This window comes from Cucurbita moschata, unplaced genomic scaffold (genome assembly GCF_002738365.1).
Source record: "Cucurbita moschata cultivar Rifu unplaced genomic scaffold, Cmos_1.0 Cmo_Scf00001, whole genome shotgun sequence".
Classification (NCBI taxonomy): domain Eukaryota; kingdom Viridiplantae; phylum Streptophyta; class Magnoliopsida; order Cucurbitales; family Cucurbitaceae; genus Cucurbita; species Cucurbita moschata.
Window position 1 is genome coordinate 9,400,561 of NW_019268517.1, and position 14,390 is coordinate 9,414,950.

At 38.1% G+C, this 14,390-nt stretch overlaps 2 protein-coding genes across 3 annotated transcripts; one reads left to right on the forward strand and one right to left on the reverse strand.

Annotated features, from left to right (window-relative positions):
• Positions 1-257: 257 nt before the first annotated feature.
• Positions 258-4,467, forward strand: LOC111444846 (cell division control protein 48 homolog D-like). Its single transcript, XM_023082927.1, has 9 exons — positions 258-417; positions 544-709; positions 1,300-1,528; positions 1,772-2,538; positions 2,621-2,842; positions 2,961-3,032; positions 3,103-3,384; positions 3,474-3,833; positions 3,948-4,467. Exons 1-9 carry the CDS (start codon positions 389-391, stop codon positions 4,236-4,238), a joined length of 2,418 nt encoding a protein of 805 aa, XP_022938695.1. The 5' UTR covers positions 258-388; the 3' UTR covers positions 4,239-4,467.
• Positions 4,468-8,766: 4,299 nt separating this feature from the next.
• LOC111452572 lies at positions 8,767-13,969 on the reverse strand. Of its 2 annotated transcripts, none has more exons than XM_023093362.1 (11): positions 13,312-13,969; positions 12,849-13,170; positions 12,618-12,769; positions 11,609-11,682; positions 11,391-11,445; positions 11,179-11,253; positions 10,993-11,066; positions 10,866-10,914; positions 9,993-10,077; positions 9,639-9,695; positions 8,767-9,109 (listed from the first exon to the last, which is right to left on the reverse strand). In XM_023093362.1, the coding sequence occupies exons 2-11, from the start codon at positions 13,168-13,170 to the stop codon at positions 9,030-9,032; spliced, it is 1,023 nt and encodes a 340-aa protein (XP_022949130.1). In that variant the 5' UTR covers positions 13,312-13,969; the 3' UTR covers positions 8,767-9,029. The 2 variants fall into 2 exon arrangements, with proteins under 2 accessions (XP_022949130.1, XP_022949140.1); XM_023093372.1 differs by having other exon boundaries at positions 12,618-12,757; positions 13,312-13,967.
• Positions 13,970-14,390: the final 421 nt, after the last annotated feature.

Here is a 14,390-nt window from a genome sequence, read left to right on the forward strand (position 1 = left end):
TTAAATTAAGTAGAAAATATAATTTCATTGATAATATGGAAAATATTTAAAAAGATAAATATAAAAAAATAAAAAGTTAAATTTAAAATTTAAAATTGATAATTTAGAGAAAGTTTGAATTTAAGATTTTTTTTTTTGTTTGAGAAAACTCGCATAAATAACTATTTATTCGGTTTTTGAAACTAAATGGACTAAATAATAATAATAATAATAAATAAAAATAAAATAAAAAAAGAGACCTTTCTTTCCGAACAAGAAAATGGCGAAGCCTCACCTACAAATACCGCTAATCGTCTGAGGATTTTTCCCCAAAGTCTTAGTATCACAACTTCGACCGGAAAATCTCTCCTTCTGATTCTCTTTGCCTGACCCTCCGTATCTGTTGATTATGGCAAATCAAGCTGAATCGTCAGACTCGTAAGCCCTTTTTTTCCCTCCCAATTCCAGATCCGAATTATCTTCAAGGATTTGAGTTCTCAATCAAATGGTATTCTTTGTTCCTTCATCTTCCTGAAATTTTGTTTTCCTTTTGTGTTTCTCCAGCAAAGGTACGAAGAGAGACTTCAGTACCGCCATTTTGGAGCGGAAGAAAGCCCCAAATCGACTTGTCGTCGATGAAGCAATCAACGATGATAACTCGGTGGTCGCGCTTCATCCGGATACCATGGAGAAGCTTCAACTCTTCCGTGGGGATACGATCCTCATCAAGGTTTGTCTTCTGGCCATGTAGATTGATCATTCTCATTCGATGAACTGTTTTCTGATTTAGGGGAATTTTTCTTCTATTCACACTTGTATTACCCTTTGTAGATTTGGAAATTTCTGATCCATTATTTGAGGTTTTAAGCTTGTAGTGTACTGGGTGATCCGGATATACCATTTTCGTTCCGGATTGGAATTTTATTTTATTACTTATGCTTGTTTCTTTTGGACTTTTGGGTTTCTGTTTTAAGGGTTTTTAATCTAAAGGGATGGGGATTAAGATTCCCAATCTTATGCTTTTGTTCTTGTAAACATATTATCTAAAGTCCTGACGTTGATACTCAAGCTAGATAGTTATGAATATCTAGTTTTACTATTCGAGTTCTTTTGAGGCTGCTAATAGTTATGAACACAAATGTTAAGTGTAAGCATACTTCAATTCAATCAATTGTTTGTGGGGTTCTCTTTTTGATACACTTTCAAATATGATGTTAAAAGTTTACATTTTAGCTCGATGATATTGGAACGAGGGATCTGTGATTATAAATTTCCAGTTTTCTTTATTTGTGTTCGTTTCTATATTGTATTTGGTTTCAGGGTAAGAAGAGAAAGGACACAATATGCATTGCTCTAGCTGATGATACATGTGATGAGCCTAAAATAAGGATGAACAAGGTTGTGAGAAGCAATCTTAGGGTTAGGCTTGGTGATGTTGTCTCTGTGCACCAATGTGCTGATGTTAAGTATGGAAAGCGTGTGCATATTCTTCCTGTGGACGATACTATTGAAGGAGTTACTGGAAACCTTTTTGACGCATATTTAAAACGTAAGTTTTGTATCTTCATCAACTTCCTTCAAAAACTATACCAATGTGGTTTCATTTATCTTGTTATAACATCTGTTACCGGCATATGCGTGAATGATCGTAAGGCTTACTGATTTCAATCAACACTTGAGTGTTCTGAAAAGGCATATTTGGGATACCCACTAGTAGCATGCCTGTATTTCTTTGATTTTACAATATTTTAATATATCGTTTCACGACACTCCAACGATCTTTTATTTGCAGCCTATTTCTTGGAGGCATATCGTCCCTCGAGGAAGGGCGATCTCTTCCTTGTGAGAGGGGGAATGAGGAGTGTAGAGTTCAAGGTTATTGAGACCGATCCAGCTGAATACTGTGTGGTAGCCCCAGACACTGAGATCTTTTGTGAAGGAGAGCCTGTGAAAAGGGAGGATGAGGATAGATTAGATGAAGTTGGTTATGATGATGTTGGTGGAGTTAGGAAACAAATGGCTCAGATTCGTGAATTGGTCGAGCTGCCATTGAGGCATCCACAGCTATTTAAATCAATTGGTGTGAAGCCGCCCAAGGGAATTTTGCTGTATGGACCACCTGGGTCAGGTAAGACTTTGATTGCACGTGCTGTTGCCAACGAAACTGGTGCATTTTTCTTCTGTATCAATGGACCTGAAATCATGTCGAAGTTGGCTGGTGAAAGTGAAAGCAACCTCAGAAAAGCTTTTGAGGAAGCAGAAAAGAATGCGCCATCTATTATTTTCATTGATGAAATTGATTCAATTGCTCCCAAGCGAGAGAAGACCAATGGGGAAGTTGAGCGAAGAATTGTCTCACAGCTACTGACGCTCATGGATGGATTGAAGTCTCGTGCACATGTCATTGTGATTGGTGCTACAAATCGACCCAACAGCATTGACCCAGCTCTGAGAAGATTTGGAAGATTTGATAGGGAAATAGATATTGGTGTGCCTGATGAAGTTGGGCGTCTAGAAGTTCTACGCATTCATACTAAGAACATGAAGCTTGCTGAAGAAGTCAGTTCCCCAATAATTCTTTTTTCTTCTTGCTTGTGGTGATAACTAAGAGTTAATTGAAATCTGATGATTAATATTTCAGGTTGATTTAGAAAGGATTGCCAAAGATACACATGGCTACGTTGGTGCTGATTTGGCCGCTCTCTGTACCGAGGCTGCTCTTCAATGTATTAGAGAGAAGATGGATGTAATAGACTTGGAAGACGACTCTATCGATGCTGAGATACTCAACTCAATGGCAGTTACAAATGAGCATTTCCAGACAGCTCTTGGAACCAGCAACCCATCAGCTCTTCGCGAAACAGTAAGTAGTACTCATTTATGCTCAGATGACTGCCAGTGACTCTGTTGCCTCGATATTTCTCCCACCCTTCAGACCATCCCTTCGGATGTACCCTAATGCATTGAGTTTCAATGACCAGGTTGTTGAAGTTCCTAATGTTTCATGGGAGGACATTGGAGGTCTTGAGAATGTTAAAAGGGAGCTTCAAGAGGTAAGTCTGATATATTTTTTCTTATTATTCACCTATATATTCTTTGTTCATCTTATGTTGTTTTATGCAGACGGTTCAATATCCCGTCGAACACCCTGAGAAATTTGAGAAATTCGGAATGTCGCCCTCAAAAGGAGTTCTTTTCTATGGCCCTCCTGGATGTGGAAAGACTCTTCTGGCAAAGGCTATTGCAAATGAATGTCAAGCAAACTTCATTAGTGTCAAGGGTCCAGAGTTGCTCACTATGTGGTTTGGAGAAAGTGAGGCCAATGTTCGTGAAATCTTCGACAAGGCCCGCCAGTCTGCTCCTTGTGTCTTGTTCTTTGATGAACTCGACTCAATCGCTACCCAAGTGCGTCATGTTGTTTATCAATGAAGATCTTATTGTTTTTCTTTGGGTGGATTCTTAGACCTTGTTGTTTCTTTTTCCATTACTTGCAGAGGGGTAGTAGCGTTGGGGATGCTGGAGGTGCTGCTGATCGTGTACTGAACCAACTTCTCACAGAAATGGATGGAATGTCAGCAAAGAAGACTGTTTTCATCATCGGTGCCACCAACAGACCAGACATCATAGATCCCGCTCTGTTACGTCCTGGACGTCTCGATCAGCTAATTTATATCCCTCTTCCTGATGAAGAATCTCGCCTTCAAATTTTCAAGGCTTGCTTGAGAAAATCTCCAATCTCTAAAGATGTAGAACTCAGAGCCCTTGCCAAGTACACTCAAGGCTTCAGTGGTGCTGATATCACAGAGATCTGTCAGCGTGCCTGCAAATATGCTATCAGAGAGAACATCGAGAAGGTTTTTTTTTTTTTTTTTCTTACTTTCAGATGAATTTTTTATCCATTATGCCTGCAATCCAACCCCTCCACCCCACAAGCCAGGAGTATTGATCACTATTGATGCTCTGTGCAGGATATTGAGAAGGAGAGGAGGAAAAGCGAGAACCCCGAGGCCATGGAGGAGGATGCAGATGACGAAGTGGCCGAGATCAAAGCTGCTCACTTTGAGGAATCTATGAAGTATGCCCGAAGGAGTGTGAGCGATGCCGACATCCGCAAATACCAGGCATTTGCACAAACACTTCAGCAGTCTAGAGGCTTCGGAGCCGAGTTCAGGTTCTCGGAGCAGAGCTCAGGACCGACTCCATCGGACCCATTTGCAACTTCTGCTGGTGGGGCTGATGAAGATGACCTCTACAACTAGTATGTCATTCAGGTTCCAACCTCATTTATGTTTAGACTCAGTAGTATGATATTACTTGTTTAAATGCTTCCTATGGATCTGCTTTTGGTTGGACATTCCTGAATCCAAACTGTTGGATGGAAAGAAAGGAGTTGGGGAGAAATCCTTTTGTTAATCCATAGTTTTTATTATGGGCTGCACAAAAACTGAACAGATTCTATTTGAATGTGATTATTTTTCTCATTCTTCACATAAACGAGTTGATTTATGCCTGATTTACTTATCATAATACTCTAATCTTTACCGAGTTCAATCCGTCAAAGGTTTGAGGTTGAGTGTAGTGAAGGGAAGTAGGTTGAGTGTAGTGAAGGGAAGTAGAATGAATCAAGATGTTCATACTACACCCTTCAAGAACAGCTTCTCTGATTAGAGTTTTGGATGTTGATTCTTAATCCTTTACAGGAAGGGCTGCCATATTCTTGGATTAATAATTATCATCCCTACTTTTAACTGGGTGGAACTTGGCTGCACCATGTAAGGTGAGGATCATCTTCCCTACCTAATCTGGCCGTTCCGTTCCATGCTTGGTCGACCTAATCATGATATTAATGGGTTGGACCTTTTCTCGAAAACACTTGAAGATGGTGCAAGATCGAATCCTCTTACCTTACTTCGAATGGAAGCTTAGCCCGCCTCACTTGCTTTCTTTACTGCATAAGGGCATAAACGAAGTCCTTACTTGCTTTCTTTACTGCATAAGGGCATTCAACAGATTTCCTTCTAACTAGCGGCTGGGGGTAAGCTACCTTCATTCAACGTGTATAGGAAAATGTAAAGGGTGAGGGGTGTTCCTCTCTACGACTAACCCTTCGAGCAGTATAGGAAGAATCAAATGCTCTTGTTACAGGGCTATAGTTTCGTGCATATAGGGTCATGCATACCGAAAAAAACAAATTAGGTCGGATAAAAAAAAAAAAAAGCTGAAAATAATAATTAGAAGTTTTTTTTTTTAAAAAAAAATCCCAACTTCTTATGTGGAACCGCACGTGCATGGGCACCAATTCTGATCCTCAATTATACAAACTAAATTATTTTACGCATTTATTTTTATTATTTTAGAACTTTTTTCAACGTTTTCAGATTGCACGTGTTTCAGATGGGTCCCTTCTTTAATTTACCAGATTACCCCTTATTGACCCATTTTCATTTTCCAACGTATTTAACTCTTCCTTGTATCAAGAGGCCAGACTCAATCTTACTTCTTTTAATGTACACAATAGGAAAACAATAATTTTCTAATATATATATAAGAAATACCCGTTTCTTTTTCAAAAACACAACTCCATGTAACCCAATCTAGTAGATAATAACTACAATTCAAAACACGAGTAGGAGGGTAAAAACGTAACTTCACTCAAACGTTAAAAAAAAAGAGAGAAAATGCTTTAAAAAAATATATATAAAAAGGAAAAGAGGAAGGTTTTAGCTAGAAAGGGAGGTTTTAAGGAGAGGAATGAATAGGGAAATTGAGAATGGGACCCCAAGAAAAAAGAGAGAAAATAATAATAAATAAAAAAGTAAGAAATAAATATTATTTAAATAAAATAAAATAAAATAAAATAAAATAAAAAGAGTAGAATTTAGTGTGTGGTGGAAGTGCTTTTTGGAAGGCCGCACGAGGGTGGTGTCTCTGTCCAACAGGAGAAAGCTTTGCAGCCAACCGTACACACTACTCCCATCTCTTGCTCCCCCAAACGATTCTTGCTGTCGGTCGCTTCTTCCCCTTCCAAAACCCTAATCTCCGATACCCGTTTACATCTCACTCGTTGCCTCGTTTTTACGTTAACCCATAGTTTCAAACTCGAGCCTACAAACTTACCAAACACAACAAGGGTCGAGCTCAAACATACTAAAAACTCCTTCTTTTATGTTTCTCACCGAAAAGATTTAACAAACTCTTTCTCTCCGAGATCTTTTCATCATACGTACAACTTTTTGTTCAATATTCGAGAATTGTTAATTGCTAAGCTTAACACGGTAGATATCGTCATATCTCTACCACGATATAGTATTATCTATTTTGATACTAAATTCGCGCGAGAAACATGTTTTGAGTAATCTCAAACGACAAGTACGAAAGCGGTGATGATGGGTTTGAGGGAACAAGAGTTGCTACCCATCATACTTCACTGTATACACATTTCAAATCAACTTTTAAGTGCTCTAAGATGTCTCATTAGTATTATGTCTTTTTTATAGATAGAAAAATAATATTAATTAATTACAACTAACATAATTTTATCACTAACTAGCCGTCCTTTTCTCCAATCAAGTTACAGTTAACTTTGTTTCAGTAAAAAAATAGTTCTGTTAAACTAACTTGTTGGAAGATTAGGTAGCGAAACACTATGGCCCGAGAGTTGAAAGTATGAAGAAAAGAAGCAAAAAAAGAGGCGTTTTTTTGGAACCCTAATTGAACCCATTTTGAGAAACTCAATTAAGAACATAATGAATCATAAGTAACAAGAATAATAATAATGTTTCAAAACTATATGATATAAAAAGAAAAATATCATACAAAATTCAACATTACAATATCAATAACCTAAAAAGGAGAGTATTTTTCAAGACTCTCCTCTATCTTTCCAACAAAGAAGCATAGCAATACATCTTCTAAGAATATAAAACTTGGTCCTCTGTTTCTTCACCAAATTGTTACACTTTTCACCAAAACCTTTGCACCCAACACCCTCAAACCCATTATGATGCTCACCATTTTCCACTTCCCCTGTTCTTCTTCTTCTTCTTCTTCCATCACCATTGCTACTCAAGCTTCTGCAATGGCTGCTGCTGCTACTTTCTCTCATATTCACCAAGAAAAACCCTCAAAGATCTCAACTTTCTCTTCTGGGTCGCCTCCAATTTGCCAAAAAAGTGGGCTTTGAACATCAAAAGCCAAGAATTTGAAGGAGTTTGAGGTGTTTAAGGGCTTAAAAGAGAGGACTTTATAGAAAGAAGAGATGTAGAGGTGATTTTATTTTCTACAAGGTTCGCAGCAGGAAGCTCAGCTGCCCATGGCCCCACTCCCTCTTATTCAATGCCCTCATTTTTCTCCCTTCATCAATCATTAATCGCTGCTGTCCTTTTTTTTCAAATCACTTGCAGACACCATTAATTTTTGTACTATATCAAAATTATTTTCAAATAACCCATTTAAATCTAGTCGAATTTTAAAAGTACAGGAACCAAAATGAATTAAAGATGAAAATATAAGGACCCAGATGGATATTTTAAAAGTATAGTGACTAAAAATACGAAAATAGAGATGTATGTTTTTTTTTTTAATTGGATAAGATAAGACGTATTTTTTTTTTATTTAAGAAATTAAAATATTTTGACAATATTAAGGTATTATATTGTCCGTGTGTATATGTATACACGTAAAAATTGACCAATTTCAGCATTATTGAGACTACACGTGCAGTCTTCTTCAATTTGATTGGCTTTCAAACCCCTGCAATAAATTCTCATACTCTCTCTTTCAAATAATAAAAATATAGAATAATCTTTTTATTATTGGAGCGAGATTAGATTCTCTTTCTCTTTTTATCGAATATAGATTCGATCTTCATATATTTTAAATATTATGTTTAATTTTCGTTGTTATAATATTGATGGAAGTATTTAGGAATAAATAGGCTATCATTAAGTTTTTTTTTTCCTAATATTATTATTTGTCTGGAAATATAAAAAAGCTAAAATAAAGACAATATCTACACGAGGAGGCATTTCTTATGGAGCTCTTCTAAATGGTTTGTGCAAGACAGGGCAGATGGAGGTAGTTGAGATAACATGCAAAGCGAAGGGATTGATGTAAATCTAGTGATATTCGATTTATTGATAGATGGGTCCTGTCGAAAAAGAAATGATTGACAAAAGATATCATGTACCAAAAGGGGTTCGAGATTGATGCGTTTATGTAGTTAGGGTGTGTCTGTACATCGAATCTGCGAGAGGAAGCAAGGAGATGAAAAGATGGAATGGAATGGAATGAAATGAAAGAAGCTGGCATTGAACATGATGGCAGAAGCTCATCAATAGTAGATATTGTTCTCTTTGAACTCACAATCTACCTCCTTTGAGGCCCGCACTCGTTCCCTTCTTTGATCGATGTAGGAGTCCCTAATCCATTCCCTTCGAGACCCAGCGTCCTTACTGGCACACCAACCACATGTCCACCCCCCTTAGAGGCTCAGCCTCCTCGCTGACACGCTAGCACATCGCCTGATGTCTGTCTCTGATACCATTTGTAACAGCCCAAATCCACCGCTAGCCAATATCGTCCTCTTTGGGCTTTCCCTTTCAGAGTTCTCCTCAAGATTTTTAAAACGCGTCTATTAGGGAGAGGTTTCCACATTTATAAAGAATGCTCTATTCTCCTCCCCAACCGATGTGGGATCTCACAATTTCTCTGGTTTAGCACTGATTACGATAAACAATAAACGATTTCAATTAATGACAACGATAAACGATAAACTCAACGCTTTCGAAGAGAAAAGGTCCTCGATGCTCTTGCATTTCTATCAAAAGAATAACACATTACAATCCGTTTCTCCCTCAAAATCCCTTCCAATTAAACCAAACTAACACAGGCAAACAACCCTGCTTAAGCTTTTATGGAGGGGACAACAGAAAGAAAGAAGAGTCTATTTATTTTGTCATTAACTAATTCAAGGCATGTGTAATGTTAGCCACTAACAAAGGAATGCATTTGAGCAATAGAAGTTCAGGAGTCTGAGGCAGCAGGGCTTTTCAATGCTTATTTCCAAATTTCCACCATCTTTTCTTCTTTCTCAACTCACAGGGTGGGGAATCTCCAGTTGATGGCATACCTGAATGTATAGCAAAACATCATAAAATTTTAAGCACGGAGATCGAGTTGGACCAAAGCTAAGCTCAAACATGCTATTAAGTGAATGGCTTAACACTCTAAATCATTCTTGTCAAAGTCAATTGAGCTAACTGAAAGTGTTAGGAATCCCGATCCTCCACAATGGTATGGTATTGTCTACTTTGAGCATAAGTTCTCATGGCCTTTTCAGTTTTCTAAAAAAACCTCGTACCAATGGAGATAATATTCCTTACTTATAAACCCATAACCAGGACTCTTCTTCCAACAATCTTCGACATAAAGATCCTAATAGGCAACTTAGTACATTTGTACTAAAACAAACGGAAGAAGAGAGTGTTTCTTTCTTTTTACCTAAAATAAATTAGGCATCTCCTAAGCAAGAATACCCTCGAAGAGCCAAGGTTACTTACAACTTAGTTTGGCTAAAGCAAATAAGTCCTCTTAGCTATTTATCATACCCCTATTTCAAGCAATGACAAACACAATACAAAGTTGGGAACAGTATTTACCTCCCTGAGGATGAATTGAGTTGTAATGCACCTCTGCCCAAAAACTCAAGAAAATTACTGCGAACGCATGGTATAGCTACAATCAGAGGCAATAATATCGACGGGGAAGAAAAATGGAAACAGGACTTGAGCCATGTATCGATGCAAATTAAACTTAAAGATAATGAAGAACGGCAAATAAAAACAACGAACGAGATAAAGTTCGATGGTGAACCATTGAAGGGGTAAACAATAAGACAATTTTAGAAACGCAACATTCAAATGAAAGAAGAAGAAAAAACAAAGGGGGATGGAAAGAGTTAAAATAAGGCTAATAATAAGATCACCAGTCATCTGCAAATATGTATTGTTTACCTCCTTTTGTCTTCTGAGAATTTGGAAGAATCTCTATGCAGCAGGTATCCTTGAAAGAAGTTATAACGAATATTCGCACGCCATACTGCATCAGAAGATGATTATAATGTCAAGACAAGGATGCAGTTCACATGTAACTAACTTCATTGATTGTAAGCTCAGTAGCTGAAATTAAAGTATTGGAGCAACAGATAGGGAGATAACCAAAAGGCAAGATTGATTTCCTTAACGAGGAATGATAAGATATTATCGTTGCCTTCAACCCCCGTAGGAGTTAACCAAAGGAAATTATCTAGAATAGAGTGACACCATGTGAGATCCCATCTCGGTTGGAGAGGGGAACAAAGCATTCTTTGTAAAGGTGTAGAAACCTCTCCCTAACAGACACGTTTTAAAACTTTGAGGGGAAGCTCGGAAGGAAAATCCTAAAAAAGACAATATCTGCTGGCAGTGGGCTTGGGTCGTTACAAATGATATCAGAGCTAGACATTGGGCAGTGTGCCAGCGAGGAGGCTAGCCCCAAATGGGGGTGGACACTAGGCGGGTGTCATTGAGGATGCTGGGCCCTGAAGGGGGTGGATTGGGGGGTCCGACATCGATTGGAGAGAGGAACGAGTGTCAGCGTAGACGTTGGCCCCGAAGGGGTTGATTGTGATATCCCACATCGGTTGGAGGGGGAAACAAAACATTCTTTTGTGGAAACTTCTCCCTAGCAAACGCGTTTGAAAACTTTGAGGGGAAGCGCGGAAGGCGAAAGCCCAAAAAGGACAGTATCTGCTAGCAGTGAACTGTTACTTACTATAACAAAATAACAAAATGCTGTAAACCTCATTTGAAAGAAAATTTAGGCAGTGAATTCTATGTAGACCTTACCGAATCCACGGCTGCCTGTAATGTGACATGATCACCCCATTCACCGTTCCTGCCTCATAGAAGTAAAAGGTGAACATGGTGTTTTGAAGGAGAGTAAGGTAGAAAAAGAAAAGAAATCGGTTAGAACCTGGACATCTTCTCCAAGTAATCAACATACGCCATCGGGACATATCCCTCGTAAACCTCTGGATGTGACATAAGCTTTTGGCAAGAAAACAAACAATTCAAAGATCTAGAGTCGTGGTAAAATGCAAGATAAGTAAACCAATTCGTGATATCAATGATCGTGTTTCGGTTTTCCAGGATGACAAACCTGATCTACAACTTTCTGTCTCACGAGTTCGTGATTGTCAGGTGTTCCATATAATTGATCAGATAATGCACGAAACTGGGAAAGAATACAGAAAGCAAACGAATGAATATGACCGTGACCGAACCGATTACCATTATTTAAAATGAACCAAAAATCAGCAGAAAAAACCAACAAAAGAAAAGTAAAAAGATAGAAAGCAGGGAATAACAAACCTGACAATTGCCATCACCTTGAACCTTTCGTTCAACAAAGTCATACACTTGTAATCTGAATTGAGAAGAAATTTCCTAAGTTATTATACAATTTCTCAGAAGATTTAAGGTAGCTAGAGAATATGACTATATATTAAGAAGGCTATGGCATCGTAGGTTCCTCTTATTGTACAGTTTAAAGACCAATTTCTCAGACGTACAAAATTTTGAGAAGATACCTGTTCAGCAGCCTTTCATGATCAGAAGCAGCTTCATCAACTGAAGGAATCTCTCCGTTAATTCTAGGAACATGCTGCTCAATTCACAGAAATGGTTAGTCTCGTCCCAAAACTGTACGCTCAGAAGAAAATCGAAAATAAACAGACGTCTTATAATCCACAAAAAACTACAGCAACAAGCAGTATAGATGAAGTGGATGTTATAAACCACGAATCTCTACAATGATATGATATTGTCCACTTTGAGCATAAGCTCTCATGGCTTTGCTTTTGGTTTCCCCAAAAGACCTCGTACCAACCGCAATAGTATTCCTTACTTATAAACCCACGATCAACCCCTTAATTAGCCGATGTGGGACTCCTCTCCCAACAATCCTCCACTCGAACAAAGTACACCATAGAGCCTACCTTGAGGCCTATGGAGCCCTCGAACAGCCTCCCCTTAATCGAGGCTCGACCCTTCTCTGGAGCTCTCGAACAAAGTACACCCTTTGTTTGCACTTGAGTCACTTTTGACTACACCTTCGAGGCTCACAACTTCTTTGTTCGACATTTGAGGATTCTATTGACATAACTAAATTAAGGGCATGACTCTGATACCATGTTAGGAACCACGAATCTCCACAATGGTATGATATTGTCCACTTTGAGCATAAGCTCTCATGGCTTCGATTTTGGTTTCCCCAAAAGGCCTCATACCAATAGAGATAATATTCCTTACTTACAAACCCATGATCAACTCCTTAATTAGCCGATACGGGACTCCTCTCCTCTCCCAACAATCATCAACAGTAGAAATTACATGGATAAAGAGCACTAGAGCTGCATAGATAAGTAAGAAAAGAAATAAGACTATGACACAAAACATAAGGAGGTTGAGGCAAAAACAACCATCTCCAAGACTCTGCAAGTACAGAACATGTAAAGAGGCGAAGCGCCAAACAAATTAGAGTCTACACAAGAAATGAACATGATGCAAAGAGACAGAATTTTATGTATTTAAACCTACAGGAACAGGAATCATTTGATTGAATCTCCAGAGTTCTTCACCATCAACAGCATGTGAATAGAAGTTCTCATCCCCAAGACTAGAACATGAACTGGGAGGATCATGAGTTTCAAAATCTTCCTCAGGAGAAGAAATACTCTCTACAATAGGAACTTAAAATGTCATCAAGAACAAACATATAAGCTATACAATTCAGAGATGAACATTGGAACAAAAAGGCATAATGAATACCTGAATTGTTATTCCTAGGAAATGAATTATGCCAACCAATTGTATACATGGATCCTTGCAATGGCTCCTCTCTTTCAACTGGGTATCTAGAGGAGTCTGTAATTGATAACTGTGACAAGTTTTCTTGCAGAGTTCTAGCAATAATCTCATCATTCTCCACAGAATTGTGTTCTAAATTGTAATGATCTCTGTAATAATTCCCAGGGTAATGGTCATCTACGGTTGTCATCTCACCGTAATACCCAGAATTAAAAACTGAATCATCATCAAAAAGACGACGACCCCACCCAATAACATCCGCTTCATAACCAGAAGGAACCATCTAGATACAAAAACAAATTAGAATTTCAAGATGTTTTCAAGAAATGAATGCATATGTGTAATCCTTTCCTGGCGATTCAATAAACAAGAACAAGTTCGACATAATCGAAGCATATACGTCCAATTTTCAGTCACAAATTACCTTGAATTCGCAGCCACGAACGAAAACTCCGTTTTAGCTCGAATGAACAAGGTGGGTAGAACAGGAAATAAGAGGTTCACAGGTCAGGGAGCAATTACGGAAAGTTAATCAGCACCAAGGATGACGATGAACGCATTGAAAATGAAAATGGGCAAAATAACAGAAATCAATAAATTAAAACAAACAGTCGAAACTCATGCCATATGAATCCATATACATCTATCTATACAGTATAGTCGCCCTTTCGAGCCGTTTAAACGCCCTTTCGAGCGAGTTTGTTCAAAAGAACTGGCTATGGCTGCCAAGTTTCATGCTAATACTTCAACGATTGATGTGATGGGATTCTAGTTTAAGAAAAAAAGAATGATAAACCCCGTAATCAAGAAATCATGGGTGTTAATTTCAGAGGTCGGATTTGACGGTGGAGATCGGCGATGGTCAAAGAACGGAGGCGGCGAAGAACGGATGAGATTGGATTTCGAATGGATGGTGGAAAATCAAGCGACTGAGATTTGTTGGGTTGGTTGTGGCCGACCCTTTGCGGCTTTTGATTGAAAAATTCTTGATTATGGGATATAAACAATATGGGTTTTGCTTCAATTTCAATTCAATTTGAAGGCGAAAGATGGCCATTGATGAATTTGACGTCATAAATCATCAGAGTGGCCAACCAGAAAAAGAAGAAGATGATGCAGTACAATTTCTTTTTTTTTTTTATTTAAGATTTTTGGAAATAATTCACAATTATTGTACTTTTTCAAATTAAAAGTCCACACTCTAGCTAGAGTAGTTTAGTTTTGAGTGCCAACCTCGAACAAATTGAATGGTTATATACAAGTTTACGTGGTCGATGGTTCTCTATGTGACACTATCGAACGGTTTGGTTCGAGTTGAAGCTATTGACTGGTTTAGCTTTGAATATGGTCGATCGAAAGGTCTGAGTTTACTCATGAATTGGCACAGTTAAGACTAATGGTTAGACAATTGGAGACAAATGTGTCTTCAACCAACTATTGTTTTTTTTCATATTTGACATGTGTCGAACTTAGGGAGTTTTAAATGGTCTTAATTTAATTATA